Genomic DNA, 24,360 nt, shown 5'->3' with positions numbered 1-24,360 from the left:
CCAACATACAAATACAACGATTAAAAAAAGACAAATAAATTCAAATGCATATAAACTACGAGATAAAGTAAAATCAGCAATCAATTTACAGAATTTAACACCAATTCCTCCCAATAATGGAATATAAAATCATTCAATGGAATATAAATGGTCTCTTAACCCGACTACGTCTGGGTGAATTACAAAGAATCATACGAGACCACAACCCAATGTGCATATGTCTACAACATATAGGAAGTAACCCTACAAATATCCAACACTATAAAATTGCCTGTTATTCACCAACTGACGGTGGAAAATTAGGCACAGCCATATACGTTCATAATAGCATTACATATGAACCTGTTGACATACCATCTATGCCATATCAAATAACATCAATTAAACTGTATATGCCTGATAAAAGTAAAATTACTATTTGTAATTTATATAACCAACCAAATTTCAATGCAAATTTCAGTGATTTTTCTGAACTTATTAGCAAAAGTATACAGGAACCACTACTTATAGTAGGAGATTTTAATGCACATAATCCATTATGGGATATTAATAACCCCACTGACACATCCGGAATCAACATAGAGAATACTATAATGAAACACAATCTGTATTGTCTCAATGAAAGCGAAGTTCCAACATATTTTTCAAATACACACCTAACCTTTTCTTCAATTGACATTTCATTATGTTCAAATGATGTAGCGGAGAAATTTGAATGGAACGTCCTAGACGATTCATACACAAGTGACCATTTCCCAATCATTCTGAACTACTTAAGTAATGTCAAAATATTGCCACCTACAAGATATAATATCCAAAAAGCTAACTGGGATAAATATTTCCTATACACACGAAACATACCACCATTCCCACATAATGAAGATCACATGTGAATCCTTCTCAAACTTCATAATAAATGCTGCAGATAAAAGTATTCCAAAAACCAAAACACATTCCACAAAATCCCCCCCTGTCCCATGGTGGAATCCAACATTAACAACATTAAGTAAAATAAAACATATATTGAGTCGCAATCTAAACAGACTCAAAACTCGCCTTAAATCACTCAACAAAATGCCCTATAGTATAAACATATTAAACAAAATAGTTATAAACAAACATAACAATTAACCACATTAAACCACTATATAACAAATATACAGCCAAATTTAGAAAAACGGTAATAGCTGAAAAAATCGCATCATGGAAGGAATATGTCCCAAACATATCTTCAAACACATCCACAAGGGATGTCTGGCAAAAGATAAGGAAAATCAATGGAAAACATATAAGACCTCCAAGAAGTGCAATACATTTAAATGGAAAAATATACCATGATACTTATGAAATATCAAACATAATTGGGAAAACATTTTGAAAACATCAGTGCTACTCCAGCCTAGATACACATTTTCAAAGTATCAGAAAACAAAAAGAAAATATAATACTCAATTTTGAAACTCTTGAAGACCTGGAATATAACTATATTAACATGGATGAACTAGATAATGCCATCAACTCTTGTCATCCCTCTGCACCAGGATATGATAAAATATCATTTGAAATGATAGAAAAATTAGCTCCTATAGCTAAATCATATTTATTAAAACTTTTACAATAGTATCTGGCTAAAACGTGTCTTTCCTGATAAATGGAAACATGCCATAATTATTCCAATAAACAAACCAGGAAAGGATGCAAGTAATCCATCCAATTATAGACCGATATCTCTAACAAGTTGCCTATGCAAAATCTTAGAAAAAATGGTTAATGCACGATTAACGTATGTAATAACCAAAGAATCCATTTTAACACCAACACAATCTGGTTCAATAGCTGGCAGATCAACCCTAGATCCCTTAACACATTTAGAAGATCATATAAAAAAAGGCTTTGAACAAAAGAAATTAACAGTAGCTATATTTTTTTGATATAGAAAAAGCATACGATACAACATGGAAACATAACATCATGCAAAAACTCCACTCCAAGGGACTAAGAGGCCACTTACCAATATTTATTAAGAACTTCTTAACAAACAGAACTTTTCAAGTAAAGAGTAGAAAATTCCCTACTCAGTAACCTATAAACTGGAAGAAGGAATCCCTCAAGGTAGTGTCTTGAGCTGTACATTGTTTGCTTTAGCAATCAATGACATTACTATAAATTTACCAAGTGGTGTAAAAAACAGTTTATATGTTGATGACTTTGTCATTTACTATACGAGTAGTAATCTGAGACATGCTCAGAGAGTTCTCAGTACTGCCATTTCAAATATATGTAGTTGGGCAAATTCAGTTGGATTTAAATTTTCAACTGATAAAACAAAAGCAATCGTCTTCTACAAAGACAAAAGGTGGATGAAGAACCAAACAATCAAACTGCATCTTTATAGCACTGAAATACAATTTTGTACAAAAATCAAGTATCTAGGAGTAATATTTGATCAACATTTAAATTGGAAAGAGCACATCAAATACATTAAAGCCAAGGGCATCAGAGCCCTTGCCATATTAAAAAAGTTATCACACACTAATTGGGGAGCAAAGCGAGACATTTTATTAATGATATATAAGGCAACAGTCTTATCCATAATAGATTACTGCTGTCCAATATATTCATCCGCCTCAGAATCTGCATTAAAATCTCTCGATGCAGTGCACCATGAAGGCGTGCGATTGTGCACAGGAGCTTTCCGATCGTCCCCAACAAACTCACTTTTGGTGGAGGCAGGTGTTTTGCCCTTAAAACATCACCGTAATTTAATAACAATACAAAGAGGTCTTTCAATGCAAGCAGGATCGTCTCCTGCAACTTACTGCTTCCAAAACTGTAATCAAGTAACAGCAGTTAATAGTACTAGCTCTTTCCCAAAAAGAGCTAGATACATAATGAACATACATAATATGAATCCAATTTTTCACCCACCAATGGAATTGCCACCACCATGGATTTTAAATAGAGTAAAGATATGTACCTCCCTGTCTTACCTACTCAAAAAAACAAATGACAAGTACGGAAATGTACCGCCAACATGCTTTGGAGCACATTAGAAGAAAAGGCGACAAATTTATGATATATACAGATGGCTCCAAAAATAATGTTGGAGTAGGAGCATCTGCATATTCGAAAAATATGTTAAGTAAAAAAAGCCTACCTTCAATATCATCAGTATTTACTGCTGAAGTCACAGCCATACAGATGGCTCTAGATATGATATCTGAGGCAAAAGCAAGTGTCTCTGTTATTTTCAGTGACTCACGTAGCGCTATAGATGCAATAAGACAGTATAAACCAGGAAACCAAATAGTACAGGAAATTCAAATAAAAATTCATCAACTCCTCCAATCAGGAATATCAATGGAAATATGTTGGATCCCAGCACACGTGGGAATAAAAGGAAATGAATATGCAGACTCTGCTGCCAAATTAGCCTGCACTATCCCTCCAACAATTTCATATGCCCCAGTGTCAGACTGGGTAAAATCAGTTAAAACATTAATTTACCAGGATTGGAAAGAAGAATGGGCCTCTGTGCCAACAACAAATAAACTTAAAAATATAAAAACTGAAGTCTATGCATGGAGGACATCCTCACAGGAGGAAAGAGCAAAAGAGGTGATCCTAGCAAGGCTACGTATAGGACACACAAGATTCTCACATGGTCACTTGATGTCAACACCAAATGCTGACCCAGTGAAATGTAACAGATGTCAAACACCCATGACAGTACAGCATTTGCTTGTTGAGTGCCCAAATTGGACCCAGCAAAGATCTATTTATCTGCGGAGTTCGGAAATGAAAAATATTCTTGCGGAAAGCAGGGATTTTTCAATTAATAAAATCATAAATTTTTTAAATAAGACAGGTTTCTCAAATAGTCATTTTTTTTTTTTTTCTTCTCAGGATTGATCCCTGAGAACCAGCCCGAGAAGAGTCTACTTGAGACTCAGAGGTCTGGAAAAACTAACACCTATTAATAATAATAATCAAGTGCAGGATTGTCATCAGTTTATCATTTTCATTTTATTTCTCATTTTTCCATCTAGCCATACTTTCATTTCAGCGCTGAATGATCTTATAGGTCCCAACGCTTGGGCTATGCCCTAAATTCCATAATCCATCCATCCATCCTGGACCTTCTGTCTCTTCTATCAGAGGTATCGAAGAGAGATACCAGTTGATAGGGTCCCTATCTCTTCTTGCGAGTGAGAGGTTTTTCTTGCAGAGCAGTGACTCAGATGTCCGGCTACCTCAGGAGATCTTCATCAGCCATGTACTAGGGCAAGTGGGCCATCTACTGTGATCAGGGTTGCCAACAGGATTTCTCTTCACTAAGAACTTCAGTTCAGTGGATATTGGACTTTCTGATCTTTCTTAGAACAGAGAAACGTCTTTATGTGTCTGCTATCAAAGGCTACAGGGCTGCTTGGGATTAGTCCTACATCTGAAACACGGGGACATCACGTCATCCTGGGAAATTTCTGTTGTTCAAGAACTTTGAACAGTCTTGTTCTCATATAGAACTCAAAGCTCCTACGTGGGACCTTACTCTGATTCTGAGTAGTCTCACTCGAGCTCTGTTTGAACCACTATGTCGATCATCAGACAGTTTTCCTTCAGGCTTTGGCTTTCTCGAAAAGTGTTTAGAGTTCCTTGGCCTAGGTTATGACATAAAACATACCAGGGGTTGGGGTAGCTTCGAATATGTCCCAGAATTCGTGGCCAAGACTCAAAATCCTTTGATTCACAATGACTGATTTGCCTCCTTTTCCATTCCTTTCATGAAGGAATTTGTTGACAATGACCCTCAAGAGTTACAGTACTGCTTTGTCCCATCAGAGCAATGCATTGCCATCTAAAAAGGATTTGCCACCTAAGACCTAGGTGTCTTAGACTTTTTTTGTTAGCACAGGCCCAGCCAAGAAGGAAGTGTTCAAGAGTACCATTTCATTTTGACTACATGAGGTGATTAGGCAAGCCTACTCCTCATCTTCAAGTTCTGTCACCAATACTGTGCATGCAAGACCACATGACATCAGAGGAATAAGTTCCTCTCTGGCTTTAAGAAGAACTTGTCTGTTCATAGGATTTTGAATACTGGTTCCTGGCTTTGGCAAACCACTTTTCACTTCCTTTTACCTAAATGATATTGTGCACAGGTCCTTGGACACTTTTCCTTGGGTTCAGTGGTGACTGCACAACAAGTAGCTCATCCAGTGCCCCTGGCAGGACAGTTCGTATCATGCTGAAGATGATTGTGTGGAAGAGATAATGAACGAGATGACTGGTCTCTCTCTTTCCCTTTTTTCCCTTCTTCATTCCTACATACAGGCTGAAGATTAAACACATCATTCACTGGAATAGGCTTGATGCAGGTGAGTACAACAGCCTTACTATTACAGCATTTTCTTTTTACAAATTGCTTCTCAGTAGCATATACTCCTCTCTCCAGCAAGGGGAGTGAGGAGCTCTCTCCAGCAAGGGGAGTGAGGAGTGGTAACAAAGCCTTTGCTTGTGGCAAACATGGTTTGAGATGATGGGAACATATGAGGGAGAAAAGATAATCTACAGAATTGCAGAAGTGAGAAGAAAAGACACCAGGATGTAGGAGAGGTAGAAATTATTATTAATTATTAATTGAGGAAGGGGAAATCAAGAGAAGATGGAGAGACTATTTTTCACAACTGTTAAACAATGAGAATGAGAGTGAAGAACTGGAAAATGTTCCTTCAGTAGAAGGACAAATAGCAAACTTTAGAGGGAGTGAAGTTAAGAATGCTATAAACAGATGAAAAGCAAATAAATCTGCAGGAAAGTCACAGGTAACAATATGACAAATTTTTTAATCAATTTGAATTTTTAATAGCTAACATAACTGAGGTCTTAACAATAAGATATTTCCAAACGCCAGCTGGTAACCAGTTGAAAACAATAAAAGATTGTAGCAAGGAATCTGTGAATCTGTGAGATCTGGCAACTCCTGCGCATACGAGATGATAGCCGGTCAGAGACTGCGCACTACCTCATGATGTATTCAGTTTTTTCTTTACCGCCTTGGCGAGTAAGATGCCATCACTTTGCTCTCCTTCCAAGCTGGTTGATTTTTTGTGTGTGTGTGTGTGTGTGTGTGTTAAAGAGTGCTTGTGTGTGTATTTCTGGGCATTCGTGGATTTCCCTGCTCAAGGATTTTAGCTGCTGTTGCCACAGACCCAAATACGATGTGCAGTAGGTTCCGTGCTAATTATTATATGATAACTAATCCTTGTCAGGAATGTTGTGCCTGGCCTAAGTTGCAGTGGAGAGTGTTTTATAAGAAGAGGGAACATCGTAGAGTTTTGACTCTTCCTTCTTGGGAGGGTTTTTCTTCACGGATCGATGATTTGGCATCTCCCCCTCCAGCGATCGTTCTCCCTGTGACTAGTGCGAATGTTCCCCTGTCTCCTTCCTTTTCTTCAATTGTTACGTTGATGGAAGTATTTGGAGTTCCACAGGATAATGTTGTGTGTAATGTAGCCCCCTCTCTCTCAGGTTCTCACTTTATACCCGAGAGGGAGGAGGCTGTGCCATCTAATGCCGTTTTCAGATTCGGAGTCATCCAAGATGGTGGCTGTTTGGGAGTTGCTGGGGCTATGGGGTTCACCTTCCTTGGATAGACTGCTGTCACATTTCATAGAGCATTCCCCCGTCCCCCCTTGTAGCAGTCCCACCTCCTCCTGGACTCCTCTATGTTGGATCTCGTGTGCTGCCACCTTGCGGAGCCCCATCGTCATCCTGAACACAACCTGGGTTGCATCTTATTGCTCCGCCGCTGAGGCCATCAACCAGCTCCGGTCTTAGAGGTGTTGTGACATCACTCCAAGCGCCCTCTCAGCCTATGACGTCAGATGCAGTGGTTGTTCATCCCCCAGCTGTGACGTCACTGCTTCCCAATATGACGTCATTGCCTGTTCTTGCTGAGCCATCAGAGGCATTAGCCCAAGCGGTCTACAAGAGATTGAACTCTGTTTTGAGAGAGAGGAGTTTTGCTGGGTCTACAAAGAAGAGGAGTCGGAAACAGAGGGTCTCGTCTCCTACTCCAGCTAGTAAGACTTCGTAGAGAGAGGAGTTTCTCTCCTCCTTCAATACCTACGCCATCCTCCCCCTCCCTGTCATGTCAGATGTTGGAGGATAAAGGACTTTATGGTGTCATCATCTTCAAGTGAAAGGAGTGCATCGCCTTCTTCCCTACACGACCGTGTCTCTCCCATGCATGTTCATGTTCATGCAAATGAGAGAAGTGTTTCTCCTCATGTACCACAAGGTCATGTTTTGTCTTCACACGTTCACATTCATGAGGTTGGCAGTAGAGATAGTGAGAAGAAGGCATCCTCCTCTGTGATACATGTCTGTGTGTATCACCTGTATGTCATGAGAGTTATGTATCTTCGTCTTCCCTTCATGGCCAGGTTTCTCCCTCTCACGTACGTGTTTGTGATGGTGTGAGTGTGGGGAGCATTAAGAGTGTGGCCACATCTCCCATTCTTGAGAGTGATTCATCATTGCAAGTACGTACGTGTTGGCAAGGTTGTGGGCGACCCCCCTTCATTTGTTCCTGTACCAGTTCATTGGCACAAGGACGATAAACTGCCGATTAAAAGATTGAAGGCTGCAAATGTGAAGGTTGCTCAGGCTTCGTCTAAGGATTCTGCAAAGTCCATCTTTTTCAGTTAGCTCTCATCAGCGACGTTCCTCGTCTCAGGATCGTGCTCGGTTGACTTCTCAAGGTTGTGTACTTGAATCATCACGCGATCATGTATGTGCTTCCTCCCGCAATCGTGTACGTGTTTCACCTGATGTACTTGTAAGTGATCCTTTTTTCACGAACCAGTATGCTGTTCGAGTCAGGAGCGTGTACAAGTGTCACTGCAAGATGAGTTCCGAGATCCTTTGGTCTCGGTATCTTCCGGTTTTAAACCTTACATGCCAATCAATTTGATCAAGAATGTTGGGTTTCCTGGGGAAGCTTCTGCAGCAGTTTTACAGGAGGAGGATACTGCCAAACCATCTTCTTCATGTCATCAGTCACCTGTGCCGGAGAAAGAGGAGGGAGATAACCAAGAGTTTTGTCCTCATTTGCAGAGGTTGTTGATCTCATTCGTGATCTCAACAAATTCGAAGGTAGGGCACAAACTCAATCTTCTGTCACCTCAATGGGTATAGAGGCCTTTCTGGGTGCTAAATTGGACTCTTAGACTTTTTTGAGCTCCCCTTGTCGGGTTATGCTTGTGATGGTAATTGCTTCATAGCAAAGGAAGTTAAAGGAAATGAAAATGCATTTTCGAGAAGTTCGGCAGTAAGGAGGCTTTCGTGCCTGTGTTGGAGGTGCCTGTTCTCACGGCTGTCCTGGAATTTCTGATGCAATACCTCGTCTAGATTCATCTAGGAAGTTCTGGAAATCTCGCGAGTCTGTGACACTTGCCGTAGGCTCCGCCCCCAGAGTGCCGTATAAATACAAAGGTCGTAGCAGCAGCAGCAGCAGCAGCAGAGATCGTAGAAGAGAGACACCAGTTAGTCACAAAGAGATATCCTCAGTAAGAGCCACTGGTCAGAATATCAGTGAGAGATCAGCAGCAGAGATCGTCAGAGAGAGACTAGAGACGAAGGATCAGAAGAAAAGTTGCTTGGGAGTTGGTTGGATACTGGTCTAGTCGTCTTCAGGAGTGGACGGCCATGTTATCTCGACGTCGAGCAGACTTCAGAGAAGAAAAGGTCCTGCTAGAGGTTTTGGGGAGTTCCTGCCTTACAAGTAGACTATTTTCTGCAATACGGAGTCAAGAGGACGTCTGCAATCACCGTTTTCCTTTTGAGAAGCCATCGCTTTGAATTGCCAAATTGACTAGCAAGTATTTGAATTGCCTCACTGTTCCCCCAGTTCATGCAGTGTAAGATTCTATCTTTTTATGTAAATAGGAGATACCATTCTGCATTTACCTATGTTAGTAAGCTTGTAAATAAACCTTTGTTGTGTTAGTGTTTCTTTCTATATTCGTATCCCCAGTTTCGACTGTTGGTGTTGAAAATTTTTTTTTTATTTATTTCATATCAAACCTGAAGCGGACCTCTCTCAGAGGCCGTAACATTGTGGCGACCTTGCTTAGGCTATCAACACTTTAACAGTTTGAAACAGGGAGGATATAGAAAGAACCAGGATGAGTGAGATGGTGAAAGAGTTTATTGAGTCAGGTAAGCTACTAGGTCTAGAGGGGAATGATCTCCGTGAGTATGTTGAGAAGAAAGAAAGAGAAAAGTATGAGAGAGATGAAAGAGCAGCTGAGAGAGAAGTGAGGAAAATGCAGCAAGAGGTAGAAATGTTGGTAATGCAGCAGGAAGAGAGAGAGAAAGCACGTATGTATGAGTTGGAAATTGCTCGGTTAAGGCAAAATGCTTGTAACAGTCAGACAGGCGAAACTGATAGGTTAGGTATGAGTTCAGTGCTAAAATTAGTACCAAAGTTTGATGAGGAAAATGTTACGACATATTTCATGTGTTTTGAGAAGTTAATGGAACGAGTAGGTTCTCCTAAAGAAATGTGGACTTTATATTTGCAGTCAGTTTTGAGTGGTAGGGCACTTACTGTGTATAGTTGCATGTCTAAGGAGGAATGTGATAATTACGATATCGTGAAAGAAACTGTTCTTAGCGCATATAGGTTAGTACCAGAGGTGTACCGTAAAAAATTTAGAAATTTGAGAAAGGATGAAAATGTTACGTATGTAGAATATGGTAAGAAGTTAGAAAGGCTGTTTTTTGATTGGTTAACTTCTGCTAAGGTTGAGGATTTTGATAGTTTGAAGAACTTAGTGTTGTTAGAAAACTTCAAAGATAACATATCCCCTGAGATTAAGCTTTATATAGAGGATAGGCGAGAAGTATCTTTTGCAGGGACTATTCCTGTTATACATGCGGAAAACCTGGTCATACGTCTAAGGTTTGTCGGAGTAAAGTGGCATCTAGTGGCTCAGAATTAACTTGTTTCCGATGTAAAGGGAAAGGGCATTTAGTGAGAAATTGTGTAGTAGAAAGGAAGGACGGTAAGAAACCAGTATCTCTAGTTAACCTTTCGTCAAGTAGGAATGATATGATGAGAGAAACTAGGAAAATTTTTGGTGAATTTCTGTCAGAAGGCATAGTTTCCTCTCTTGGAGGAGTAGATTCGAGAGAAGTAGTCTTGCTTCAAGACACAGGGGCTGCCGAACAGGGCAGAAATCAATATGGAAGAGAAAGTCATGTTAGGTGGATTTCCTAACACTTGTGTTCTTTGTCCTTTGTTGAAGTTAAATTTAGAAAGTCAGGTAGTGTCAGGAGAAGTAAAACTTTCAGTTGTGGACAGTTTGCCCGTCGAAGGCGTTGACATTATTGTCGGTAATGACTTAGCTTTATCCAAGAATGTGAATCCTGTTGTGAGGAATATTCCAGTGCCTGAAATGGTAGTAACTAGGTCGGGTTTAGATACAGACGTAGACTACGGTCATAATTTGTTCGTGGATTCGAACGAGAGTAAGTTCATGGATTCGAACGTGAGTAAGTTCGTGGATTCGAACGAGTGTGATAGAGGTAGCGAGGTTGATCTTGGCATGAGTGTGGCTGAGAGACCTAACTCTATCGTTGACAGTGATAGCCAAGGGGAAGGCGTAGCTGTCGAGAGTAACGTAGTAAATGTACTGGTATCTAGTTCTAGTTACGGTGATGAATTAGGCTCTTAACATTTTGGATAAGGATGAACTAGTCAAGTTACAGAGAGAGGATGAGACACTAACCTGAATTTTTGAGTGTGAGCTGGATGATGATCTCGATGATGTGTGTAAGGAAACTTTTTGTATAAAGGACGAAGTTTTGTGTCATATTCGTCCTGAGTCAGGTAGTAAAGAGGAAATCACAGAAAAATGAGTAGTTCCTAAGAAGCTACGTGAGCTAGTTTTGAAGTTAGCACATGATGAGCAAGGACATTTGGGAGTAAATAAAACTTTCAAGTGTATTAGTAGGGCGTACTTTTGGCCTAAAATGAAAAATGACGTGAAGAGGTATGTTTTAAGCTGCTGTCATGAATATCAAAGTGCCGGGAAACCGATTCAAGTAATTCCCAGAGTTCAGTTGTGTAATATTCCTTCAGTAGGCTTATCTTTTGAGAATGTATTTATAAATATGTTCGGAACTTTGCCTAGAAGTAAGGGTAGAGATGATTTCATAACTAATCTTGAGTATTATAAAAACAATCTTAAGAGATGTTTGGCAACTAGCGGAGGAGAACGGAAGTGCTTGGCACTTAGCGAAAGAAAACGCGAGAGGAAGTCAAGGGGAAATTAAAGGAAAACATGGTCTTAGAGCAAACAAGAGAAGTTTGTGTGTAAGAGATAAAGTTTTAGTACTAGTCTCCAGAGAAAGTCCCTTTTTACCTTATAAGTTCGAAGGTCCTTTTTCAGTGTTAGAGGAGAGGGGAAATATATATCATAGAATTAATGTGGGTAAGAGTAGAGCAAAGGCAATGTATGTAAATTTGCTTCAGAATTATAAACAACCCCCCGTGCCGTGGCCTCCACCCGTTTAACAGTGTTACTGAGTGAGATTAGTTTTGAGAAAAACACAAGAGGTGTTTTAGTATTTATAAGTTTTAATCAGAGTTCTGAAAACGGAAAAAGTAAGAGAGAAGGATAATGTTATAGTTAGTAGCCTCTCTAGAGATTTCTCAGAATGATTAGCCTAATAACCGTTTGCTGTTATCGCACGAGTGAGTGTGTGGAGAAGCGTGTGTGTTTGACTGTATTAAAGCTTTATGCAGAATTGTTCCCTGCTGTTTAATTCTTGTTCCTCTTTAGAAAAAAATAAAATCAGTCGATTTCATTTTTTTTCTCTTTTGGGGGGGGCGTGTGATGGTAATTGCTTCATAGCAAACGCATTTTCGAGAAGTTCGGCAGTAAGGAGGCTTTCGCGCCCGTGTTGGAGGCGCCTGTTCTCGCAGCTGTTCTGGAATCGTAGGGCGTGTTGTGGAGCTCAACACGTGCCAATGTGTTGGGAGAAACGCCGCGATTTCTGATGCAATACCTCTTCTAGATTCATCTAGGAAGTTCTGGAAATCTCGCGAGTCTGTGACACTCGCCGTAGGCTCCGCCCCCAGAGTGCCGTATAAATACGACGGTCATAGCAGCAGCAGCAGAGATCGTAGAAGAGAGACACCAGTTAGTCACAGAGAGATATCCTCAGTAAGAGCCACTGGTCAGAATATCAGTGAGAGATCGTCAGAGAGAGACTAGAGACGAAGGAACCAATGAAGGATCAGAAGAAAAGTTGCTTGGGAGTTGGTTGGATACTGGTCTTTTCGTCTTCAGGAGTGGACGGCCGTGTTATCTCGACGTCGAGCAGACTTCAGAGAAGAAAAGGTCCTGCTAGAGGTTTTGGGGAGTTCCTGCCTTACAAGTAGACTTTTTTCTGCAATACGGAGTCAAGAGGACATCTTCAATCACCGTTTTCCTTTTGAGAAGCCATCGCTTCGAATTGCCATATTGACTAGCAAGTATTTGAATTGCCTCACTGTTCCCCCAGTTCATGCAGTGTAAGATTCTATCTTTTTATGTAAATAGGAGATACCATTCTGCATTTACCTATGTTAGTAAGCTTGTAAATAAACCTTTGTTGTGTTAGTGTTTCTTTCTATATTCGTATCCCGTTTCAACTGTTGGTGTTGAACATTTTTTTTTTATTTATTTCATATCGAACCTGAAGCGGACCTCTCTCAGAGGCCGTAACAATGCTCAGTCTGTCTTACAACGTGTGAAAGCTTTGGTGTCGGACCGAGATGGATCTCTGCATTCTAATAGGTCATCTAAGCTTGTTCCCCCTCTTGTGCAGCATAGGAAGTACTATTCCACTAGTATAGTTCAAATGATGCCCCATCACCTTAACCCAGACATGATACGTCTAAAACCTGGCCTAGCTCTGGAACAGGTTAGGGCTGAAGGCCCTGCCTTTTCATCTCAAAAGTTCTTGGCTATGGTCTCCTGGCTGGACTTATGGTCCACTGCGATAGCCAATATAGCTTCAGATAGGACTGAGGGAAGTTTGGTGAGTCCTTCCTCTCTCAATATACTGTTGCAGTCCGGAGCTAAACCCATTTCATATCCGACACACCTTAGCTCCAACCTGTGGGAGTAACCACCTCCTGGCCAGGAGAGCTGCAGCATTGTCCAAGGTGGCAAATTCAGTGGACTCAGAGTCTTTGTCATCTTTCAGAAATGGGGATCTGCTTGAGTTGCAGTTACTGTTTCTGAGGACTGAATTGAAAGATGCCATTGATCGGCGACGAGCAGATACAAAAGACAGGTTGGTACATCAAGCAGTATTGAAGTCAGAGGCACGTTCAAAACACCCTCCTCCTCCTCCTCAGCAACAGGCGAGATCTTCCACTTTAAAATCTCCAAAAAGTTCTGCCTCAGGGAGGGTTTCTCAATCTCCCTCACAGGCCAAGGCAAAGAAACAACAATGCCTCTACAAGCCTGGTAGGGACACTAGGGGAAGGGGCAGAAGGGGTCGTTGATAGTGTGGGCGCCCCTCACTCTGTTGCCACCAGTAGGGGGATGCCTGGTGGGCCAGTGGGCCAAGTGGCAAGGGTATGGAGCAGAGAAATGGGTACTAGACATTCTATGGGTGGGATATCTACTACCATTCAACTTCTCTCCACCCCTCTCGGACAGACCCCTTCTCAATCGGACTTATGCCCATGACTCAAAAGTTCATGGCTCTTCAGAAGGAAGTGTTGAAAATGCTTAACAAGGGTGCGATAAAAGAAGTAAAGCACCTGTCAGTGGGGTTTTACAGTCAGATTTTTCTGGTGTCCAAAGCAACAAGCGACTGGAGACTAGTAATCGACCTTTCCACCTTGAATCATTTTGTCAGGAAGACAAGGTTCAAGATGGAGACGCCTCGAACAGTGTTGGCAGTGATAAGGGACTACGACTTCTTGCTGTCGATAGACTTAAAGGACGCATACTTCCAGATCCCTATTCACCCTTCATCGAGAAAGTTTCTTCGCTTCACTCTGGGAGAGCAGATGTTTTAGTTCAAGTCCTGTGCTTCGGGTTGACCACGTCCCCAAGTGTTCACAAGGGTCTTTGCCCTCATATCGAAATGGGCTCATGCTCAAGGGGTTCACCTGTTAATGAACCTTGACAACTGGCTGATATTATTAAGCTCCAGGGAGAAACTGCTTCAGGACAGAGATCCTCTTCTTCAGTTTTATCAGGAGCTGGGCAAAATGATCAACCTAGAGAAGTCGAACCTGGTTCCTAGCTAGAAAGCTCTTTACCTAGGTATGGTTATAGATACAGCAGCGTCTAGGGTTTTTCTGTTAGATCAGAGGTTAGACAAGTTGTGGTTAGTAGCACAGAAGTTCTTGTCTCAACCCAGACAGCACACCAGTGGCAGGTCCTCCTGGGGATTTTGTCTTCACTGGAGAAGCTGGTCACTCATGGGTGTCTTCATCTTTGGTCTTTGCACTGGAGACTGAAAGAGTTCTAGTCCCCAGCCAGATTCTTTTCTATGGAGAGTCCCTCTGTCCGACAAAGTGAGGAAAGACCTTCATTGGTGGTTGGACAACCAGAATATCTTGGTGGGAATCCCTCTACGTTCTCCCCCTCTGGACTTCCTTCTGTTTCAGATGCCTCCATCTTGGGTTGGGGAGCTCATCTGGGAGACCTACTTACATCAGGCGTTTGGAGTGCAGAAGACAAGCTTCTTCACATCAGTGTTTTGGAGCTGAAGGCAGCTTTTCTGGGACTGAAGAAGTTTCAGGTTTGGGGGAGGCCTATGCTAGACCTCTTCTCAACTATTCAACAGAAAACTGGAGGTTTACTGTTTGGTGGTCCCGTATCCTCTTGCTCTAGCAGAGGACACCTTCCAACACCCTTGGGACAATCTCGAGGTTTATGCCTTCCCTCAGTTTTGCCTGATCTGTCAAGTTCTTAACTGGGTAATGATTTCTCAAAATCTCGGGATGACCTTGGTGGCTTTGTGGCCTCAAGCAGAAAAAGGAAAAGTGTTAAACTGTTGGAACTACAGAGGAATAAAGCTTTTGGAGCATGTATTCAAGATACTAGAAAGAATAGTAGAAGGGAGGTTGAGAGAGTAGATAGATACACATGAGCTGCAGTTTGGTTTATGAAAGGAAATAGCTCAGTGGATGCTATTTTAATAGTAAGACAAGTCCAAGAGAAGTATCTAAAAGGAAACAGTTAAGTTCACATGTGTTTGGTGGATCTTGAAAAGGCATTTGGCAGGGTATTACCAAGAAGAGTAGTCTAGTGGTGTTTGAGAAAGAGAGAAGTACCAGAGAAGTTGGTAAGATTAGTAAAGATAATGTATGAATGGGCAAGAACCACTGTACAGAGGTTGGCTTCCATTAGGGATCAGCTCTGAGTCCATTCTTGTTCCTCATTGTTGTAGACACTGACATCAGAATTAAGGAATAATGAAGAACTGTCGGAACTGGTGTTTGTTGATGATTTAGTCGTTATAGCCGACACAGAACAACAACTGCAAGAAAGGTTTTCAGCATGGAAAGGAGCCCTAGAAAGGAAAGGATTGAAAGTGAACATTGGAAAGACAGAGTTAATGATTAGTATTAGAGAAGGCTATGAAGAAGTAAACATTCAGGTGGAAGATGTTACAGTGCTAAGGAAGAACAATGAGTTTAACTGCTTAGAATTAATAATAACAGTGAAGGGGGTAGTGAAAAAGCAGTGAGACAAGAGAGTGAGAAGCATGGCAAAAATGGAGAAGTAACTGGAGTTGTTTTAGACAAGAAAATGCCATTAAAGCTCAAAATGAAGAATTTATAAGACAGTTATCAGGCCTGTACTGTAATATTGGGCAGAAACTTGGGCACTTACGAGGAAAGAGGAGGAACAATTGGGAAGAAACGAGATGAGGATGGTGAGATGGATTGCTGGAATAGCACTACTGGAAAGGAGGGAGTCAAGATATAAGAATGTGTAGTATATGTATTGTAAAGGACTTTACAAGAATGTGTAGTATATGTATTGTAAAAGCGAAGGCTAGAGATACTATGGCCATGTAATATGAGAGGAGGTGGAACCAATCAAGACGGCTAAAACATGCCAGTGATGGGGAGGATGGGTATGGGTCATCAATGGATCAGATGGATGGGTGAGGAGGGATATGGGTGAGGTTAGATTGGAGAAAGAAGGTGCAAAGAATTGAAATACAGGCAGTCCCCAGGTTATGACGGGGGTTCCGTTCTTGAGACGCATCGTAAGCCGGAACATCCTCAAAATTACTAAGAAAACCTTACTTTTAATGCTTTGGGTGCATTGAAAACTGTATAAACTGCATTCTTATTGCATTTTTCATACAAAAAAACATTCAAATATTGATTATTTTGCATTTTTGGTGTCATATTTCATCTGCCAGATCAGCATTGTAGGTGTCGTAACCTCGGAAATAATGTCTCATGAATATAATTGAGAAGCGCCTTAACCTTGGAACATCATAAGCCAAACCTGTCGTAACCCGGGGACTGCCTGTAGATGGAAAAAATTGACTTGGAGTGGGCAGTCCTGTTATACAGTGGGATTAAAAAGGTCGAAAGAAGAACAACAAGGTTTGTTGCTTGAACAGATATTTCTCTTTGTCTTCCATGTAAGCAAAGAATCTGGGTATGTTACATTGTATTTACAGTCAACCTGCCCCCACCCCTATTAGTGGATTTTTCTATGGACCATATATACCCATTATTCATAGAAAATTCACCGATTCGCAGTATTTTTCACTGAATGTTTGTTTGTATAGTGTTTTTACGTTGCGTTGAACCAGTGGTTATTCAGCAACAGAACCAACGGCTTTACGTGACTTCTGAATCACGTCCAGAGTGAACTTCTATAACTAGAAATACACATCTCTCACACCTCAATGGAATGCCCGAGAATCAAACTGACAGCCACCGAGGTGGCAGGTCAAGACCATACCGATCACACCACTGAGGTGCTATATTTTCCACCGAGAAATATTCACAAATTACTGTATTTTCATAATATTTTTTACTGCACTTTGTGATAAAACTATATTAAAAAACTCAGGCACTGTATAAGCATTTTTAGAGGTTTATTTTTGTGTTTTAACTATCAAAATAGGAAGTTCTAAGCATTTTGAGAGGGGCTTTAAGTATTCATGGATTTTAGCTATTTGCAGGGGGGTCTGGTACCCATCCCCCACAAATACAGGGTGTCTACTGTGCTTCCAGTAACTGAGTTTTGATACCTATATATCTAATCTCTCTCTCAGACTTAGACGCTCTTCTTTAGAATTCTCATTTCTAGGAAGAGTGGTCAGGTGTGTCAAACCTTCAGTCGGTTCAGGATTCTCTTGCCTCCCTCCAGATACGAGTCGATCCTACTGTTAAGACTGGTTTGTTCCTCATACAAATGACAAATTTTTAATTAATTTTTATTTTTCATAGCATACAAACCTGAGGTCGTAACATGACTGCCAAACTCTAGCCACCCCTCTGGTAATCCTGGGTAGGAAGAAAGACTAAGAGCGTCATGGGGTTCAAGCGTGGTTGCTACCACCCTCCACCTTGTCTATGCTTTAGATGCAAGATGCCACAGATTCCTTGCATATACAATTTTTTTTATTGTTTAACCAGTTTTCAGCTGGTGCCAGATTTATCCTATTGTGAAAAATACATATTAATTGAAAATTTGTCATTTTTATATGAAAAATATGCCAAAAATGTGCTCTTGTAGTTGGTTATATTTTAACACTTGTTATTGGTGGTATATTTTATCACGTTCTGGCCAGAAGTAATTGACCCTTATATCAACAAAAGTTAATAGTATCCACAATGTACGTATTGGCTCTGTTTAGTTTTACTGACTGGTAAAAATTGCTGTTTACTATCATTATTGTTAATTTTCACAGGTGATAATCACATCATTACAAGATGGTTTTCCTAAGTGGCTTAAAAACAACTTGAAACATCATGAGATTTTAGTTTTAATTGTTTGCTTAATCTCGTTTATCTGTGGACTCCCAAATGTCATGCAAGTAAGTATACATTTATTTTTTTTTTATTATTATTATTTTTTTTTTGGTGCAACATCAGGTACTGCTCCATATGGTTCTGAATGTAGTTTTCATATTTACCCATCAGATTAGTAATGAATATATTGCTTGCATAAGTGACTAAGTCAGAAAACCCATTTCAACAAAATTCATCACAGTAAGAGTTGAACCTTTGTTCGCTAATCTACACAGACAGTGGAACAACCTATTTTACTGAAGAAAATATTCAGCCAGTAGATATGAAATATTCTCGATCTTATGAGCTTTTTGAAATTTCTTTCAATTTCATATAGGTACAATATGTAGTAGTATTTACATCAACCTCCTTTTCCCCAGGGTGGTATCTACTTTTTCACTCTTATAGACTACTATGCAGCAAACATTTCTTTGATGTACCTGGCATTCTTTGAAGTGGTATCAATAGTATGGATATATGGAGCAGGCAGGTTAGCAAGGAATGTACAGGAAATGACTGGTCGCCTACCTTCCTTGTATTTCCGTGGGTGTTGGTATGTTGCTGCGCCTCTTTTGATAATGGTAAGTTTTTGTAAGACTTGAACAAAATGTTGACTTTCTTCTCACTTACTTTGTTTACAAAAAATTTGGAATCTCAGTTAAAATACTTAAGCACACCTTTAGTTACACTGTTTAAGTAAGCATTGTTAAAATAGTCTTACCTAATTTTTTTTATCATACAGGCTATTTGGATATTTTCGATTGTGGATTATAAGCGGCCAACTTACAACAATGGAGAATATAAGTTTCCAGACTGGGCAGTTGGAGTGGGGTGGGTGATTGCTTCCTTATCCATAGTGCCTATCCCAATTTTTGCTGTGATTGCAGTGTGGAAGGCTGAAGGAACAACATTCTGGGAAGTAAGAGGAATATGATTATGTATTTACTTGTATTAATGTAATTATAATATTCAAAACTTTTAGTTGCTATAAACAGTGGACAATGCTATGCAATCAAAATTGTAGTATAGCTTTGGAAATTTACTTTTCAGAAATTCAAAAATTCTTTCCATCCTCAAATTGATGACTGTGATTGCATTGGAGGTGTATTTGAAGAGGAGGATGATTATAACCCAAACAAAGAAGAATTTTTGGATCGTCAGGTAAAGCTTGTTGTATATAATGGACCATCAAGCGATTTAAAGAAGTCTTCAGATGATGGGCAAGAAAAAATTGAGAATGAAACAAAAACTAATGGCAAAACTTAATTTACAATTTTTGGATTGTAAGAAATTGTCGACAGAGCTATAGCTGGAGGTCACCTGAAATTTAGATCAAATATTTTGGTAATAATAAATTTGGATTTTCTGACAGGCATAAAATTCTTATTTTTCATACAATTATTGTTGTCACCTGTTATTATCCAAGATTAGTATCTGAAGTCCATAGGTTCTTCTTCCATTTTAGAAAATAGCATGGCTTGCAGTAAGTGTTCCACAGTAGATTACTGTGAAAAAGTGAAGTGAAAATCTATTGGCTTTCCTGTACGTATTTTATTTTGCCCATACTGGGTACTTGTTACATAACTATTTCCAGCTATAGCCAACCACCAACACCTGGCATAAAGATGTTGCCACTTTCAAGACATCTTTGGGCTTTCAGTTAGGTTTAGTCTTCGCCTCATTGTGAGGATACACATGCAGGTAGAAAATCTTTGTTTTCATTCCACACCATTGTTCCTCTTATTTTCACTTCAAGTCTTAGAAATATTAGGGTTAAACAGAAAATAAATATAGCAGCTTGATTTTTTGTAAATGGAAAGTCAAGAAGAATTTGTTATATTAATCAGAAAAATACTGATGATATTTACAGCTTCTTTATATATCAAGTTGTGTTTCATTTATTTCAAATATGCTCAAGAATCAGTGCTTGACAGCAACTTTATCATATGATGATGATTTTGATTAGGTATGGTAATTTATTGTGTACTGTATTCTTGTATTTTCCTCAATTACCATTATTGAAGTCGGTGAAAGTTGTGTACAGTAAATACATACTATTGTAATATCAATATGAATGTATTGAAATAATTTTTAGTGATGCTTATGAAATTTTCATCTTTAAAGCAATACTACTGTATTACATACATACAAGTAAGATAACAGTTGCCTTTCTGTAATCACTGGTTAATCTTGTGCCTGAGTGCTGGACTTACAGCATCATATCTGTATATTTATAAACACTCCTATTGTTGAAACGTTACAAACCCTGAGCCCCATATTTAGTTGTTGGAATTGCATTAATCACATGGATAGGTTGCGATATATTTCTGTAAACCGTGAAATTTTATCATACTACAGTAATCAATAGTCAGGAAATGTGGACAATATTGCAAGTTTATTTTTATCTTTTTTTAACAAAAAGCAGTACTTAACAGTTCTGGACAATAACAGTTATGCAGAATAATTTTTATTCTTTAATAGCTTCTGAAGAGATAATGGTAAGATTTCCATCTCTCTTTCCAATGTTTTTAGTACACTTCCCAACTGAACTAATTTAATTTTAACTCAAGAGATATTTTAGTATAAATGCAATACCAAGAAATTGTGTTATGTAATACTGTCAGCCATAAGTATAAGGACAGCTTATGTTCTGCATTAGTATTATGTATATATTTTTAAAAATTATTTTATCTGAGACTAAATCCACGTAAATATGTATTTTGGTGATCAACTATAATTGAATTATAGTCCTGAATGCGTTCAAACGAAAAAAATTGCTGTACACTAGTCTTTAAGTAAAACCACTACGTACAGGTGATTATAGTATTATAATATACAGTACATGGAAATAAACACTTCATCCTCATTGTGTGGAAAATGAAACTGTCCTTTCTTGTAATTTGAAATTGTTTCCCTATATGTATTCCATTATAATCATATAGTATATGCATGTTTCTATCCTGAATGTTCACTAGTCTTGTCAGGTAAACAAAAAAGGGTAGTCTTTCAAGGCATGCTCCATTTTAATCCTTGGTGTGCTTCGATCAATAACCTCAATTTGAGCCTGTGGATCTGATAACAGCTGTACTCTCCTTTGTCAAGATGTATATTTTACAGATAGTTGGCTTACCATTGCCGATTACTCATTCATTTAAGAGTATCGAGTAAATGATAGTGCAGTGATATCTGTACTTAGCAGGTACTTTTCAGTCGGATATTACTTTTTTAATAGCACTTGAAGCCATTTATAAATAATTACACCACGATTACCTTCTGAACAGCAGTTCAAGCTGTTTGAGTAATTAAAATTTTGCCCACCCTGAAAATTTATCTGATGCCCACTATTTTACTCATTACAGCCTGCTGTTTCTGTATATCACACTGTATGATGATTTATTTTCAACATTTATATTACCAATTGGGGGAAGGTTCTTAGGTCAACTTTTGTTGCTTATGAGTCATGAGCTACGAAAGTTAACCTATATTTATGAGTGCTTAGCAGCAAGCCCTACCTCACAATGGAATCTAATGAAAGGCAAGGGTGCTGCTAGGAGACCCACATAGGCCATAGCAGCAATTTCTTATGTATACCACTTTATCCCTTTTTATTTACTGCATTGCAATAATGCTTTATTCTGATATTTGTTGTTAACACATAATTAACTTTATTTACTTACATTTAAGGCTTATTAACATCCTGGTATTACTGATCTGCTTCATTTTCTCAAGCCAGGTTATTTTTTTGTATTGATAAAACAGGTTTTGACATAGGAAACACTTATTTTTGGTGGCCACTATGAGTCCTCAAAGGAGTTAGGTGCACTATCATGGTCCCCCACAGCTCTATAAGACAGACCAATCAATTACAAAGAATTCTCTTAAACGGTTGGTCTTGGCCAGAATAATGCTTGTTGGCACAGTGATAGAGCAAAGGACTCAGATTGGGAGGGCTCTGTCTCCTGTCCAACAATGACTAAACTCAGCTCTCTATGTCTCACTCACACAGATGTGACTAGCATATTTTGGCCCTTTTCATTACAAGCCAGGTCTGTGTAAGATAAAATGTTCACAGTTCACCACAGTCCCATGCCTTTTTTTCAGGGAACATGGGTGGGTTTGAGGACTCACAGCAGCTACCAAGTTTTTCCTATGTCAAAACCTGTTTTTTGATAGTGTAGCCAATGTTTGTACTCAAAGGAGCTTACAAAAGAAATTATTGGGCCATCGGTGATCTAGTTTTATGGCGCATGTATAGCACCGAAAATTGGCAGTTTCCGGTTATTAGCGCCAATACATACCGAACAGAGGTGCCATTAACTGGTTATTAGGGCCAAAAATTGGCAATTTCTGGTTATAGACATATTTCACTTATTATCAAGCCATCACTTGAATGTCTCTCAAGTAATGGGATGCAAAGACTGAATTGCATCTCCAAAAAGTTGACTCCACCAGAGTCTGTATTGACAAGTTCTTGTGGAATGCTAAAGAGGTAGCGACTGCTCTTACCTCGTGAGCTTTAACTCAAGGAGGTCCAGTTGTTCTTCTTTACACGCTAAATGGGCTTCCTTGATTACATCTTTGATGAAGAACGCCTGAGCATTTTTTGAGATCTGTCTTCTGGGATCTCTAACTGAGCACCATAAACTATCCTTACTCCCCTTTAGTTCGTTCTTCCTCTCTAAGTAGAACTTAAGGCTTCTAACCGGGCAAAGAGCCCTTTCTTGTTCTGTACCCACTAGAGACGAAAGTCCTCGAAGGTTCTAGGCCAAGGCTTCGTAGGGTTTTCATTCTTCGCCAGAAACATCGGTTTGAAGGAACAAAACGCCGAGTCGTTCCTGAAGCCAACATTATGTTCTAAGGCTTGTAGTTCGCTTACTCTTTTTGCTGAGGCTAGCGCGACCAGGAATAACGACTTCCTTGTTAGATCTCTGAACGTAGCCTTACGGGGAGGTTCGAATTTGGGGGTCATCAAGTACTTTAGGACCACATCCAGGTTCCAACTAGGTGCTCTAATACTTGTAGTCTTCGACGTCTCGAAAGATCTAATCAGATCATGTAAATCTTTGTCTTCTGCAATGTTAAGGCCTCTATGCCTGAAGACTGACGAAAGCATACTTTTATAGCCCTTAATTGTAGACTGCTAGACTACATTTTTCCTTCAAGTAAAGGAGGAAATCAGCTATATCTGTCACAGAGGTACTGGAAGAGGATATCTTCTGAGCTCTACACCATCTGCGAAACACATCCCACTTCGACTGGTAGACTCGAATAGTAGATGGCCTCCTTGCTCTTGCGATAGCTTTCGCAACTTCTCGAGAAAAACCTCTCGTTCTGACAAGTCCTTCGATAGTCTGAAGGCAGTTAGAGCGAGAGCGGGTAGGTTTTTGTGATACCAGTCGAAGTGGGGTTGTCTGAGAAGATCGCTCCTGTTTGGGAGAGATCTCGGAAAGTCTACTATCCATCCCAGTACCTCTGTGAACCAGTTTTGCGCTGGCCAGAACGGGGCTAAGAGGGTCAGTTTGGTTCCCTCTGCTGCTGCAAACTTCCTTACTACTTCCGATATGATCCTGAACGGTGGAAAAGCATACCCGTCTATTCCGGACCAATCGAGGAGAAGGCCGTCCACAGAAAACGCTCTTGGATCGGAGATCGGGGAGCAGTAATTTTCCAGCCTGTTGTTCCAATGGGTGGCAAAAAGATCTATATTTGGTCTCCCCCAGAGGTTCCATAGTCTGTTGCATACCTCCTGATGCAACGTCCATTCTGTAGACAGTACTTGGTCTCTCCTGCTCAGAAGGTCGGCTCTTACATTTTTCTCCCCTTGAATGAATCTTGTCAGGAGAGTGATTCTTCTCTCTTCCGCCCAAAGCAGTAGTTCTTTTGCCTTTTCGTAAAGGGAGAACGAGTGCGTCCCTCCTTGCTTCCTGATGTAAGCTAAGGCTGTTGTGTTGTCCGAATTGATCTGTAGGACTGAACCTGAGATCTGAGCCTTGAAGTGTATGAGAGACAGGTGAATCGCTGTCAATTCCTTCAAATTGATGTGCCAGGACACCTGTTCTTCCCTCCAGGTGCCTGACACTTCTGTCGTCCCTAGAGTGGCTCCCCACCCCGCATCTGAGGTGTTGGAATATAACACTAGCTGAGGGTTCGGAACGTGAAGGGATACTCCTTCGTTGAGCCTGCACGGATTCATCCACCAAAGAAGGTCCTCCTCTATTTCCTTCGTAATCTGGAAGGAATCGGACAGATTTTGAGATCTCTGATCCCAATGTTCTCTTAGGTAGAACTGT

At 39.9% G+C, this 24,360-nt stretch overlaps 1 protein-coding gene across 1 annotated transcript in view; it reads left to right on the top strand.

The window, feature by feature from the left end:
- The window catches only part of LOC135196220 (uncharacterized), a 185,424-nt gene extending 164,488 nt beyond the window's left edge, over positions 1-20,936 (top strand). The window contains exons 9-12 of the mRNA XM_064222860.1: positions 17,971-18,096; positions 18,451-18,651; positions 18,813-18,989; positions 19,121-20,936. Coding sequence (XP_064078930.1) covers positions 17,971-18,096; positions 18,451-18,651; positions 18,813-18,989; positions 19,121-19,336 — 720 coding nt within the window. The 3' untranslated portion in view covers positions 19,337-20,936. The remainder of the gene's footprint in view (positions 1-17,970; positions 18,097-18,450; positions 18,652-18,812; positions 18,990-19,120) is intronic.
- The last annotated feature ends 3,424 nt before the right edge of the window (positions 20,937-24,360 follow it).

Source organism: Macrobrachium nipponense, chromosome 17, assembly GCF_015104395.2.
Source record: "Macrobrachium nipponense isolate FS-2020 chromosome 17, ASM1510439v2, whole genome shotgun sequence".
Lineage (NCBI taxonomy): Eukaryota > Metazoa > Arthropoda > Malacostraca > Decapoda > Palaemonidae > Macrobrachium > Macrobrachium nipponense.
Note: the sequence above shows the minus strand (reverse complement) of the source record. Positions and strands in the feature narration are given on the sequence as shown.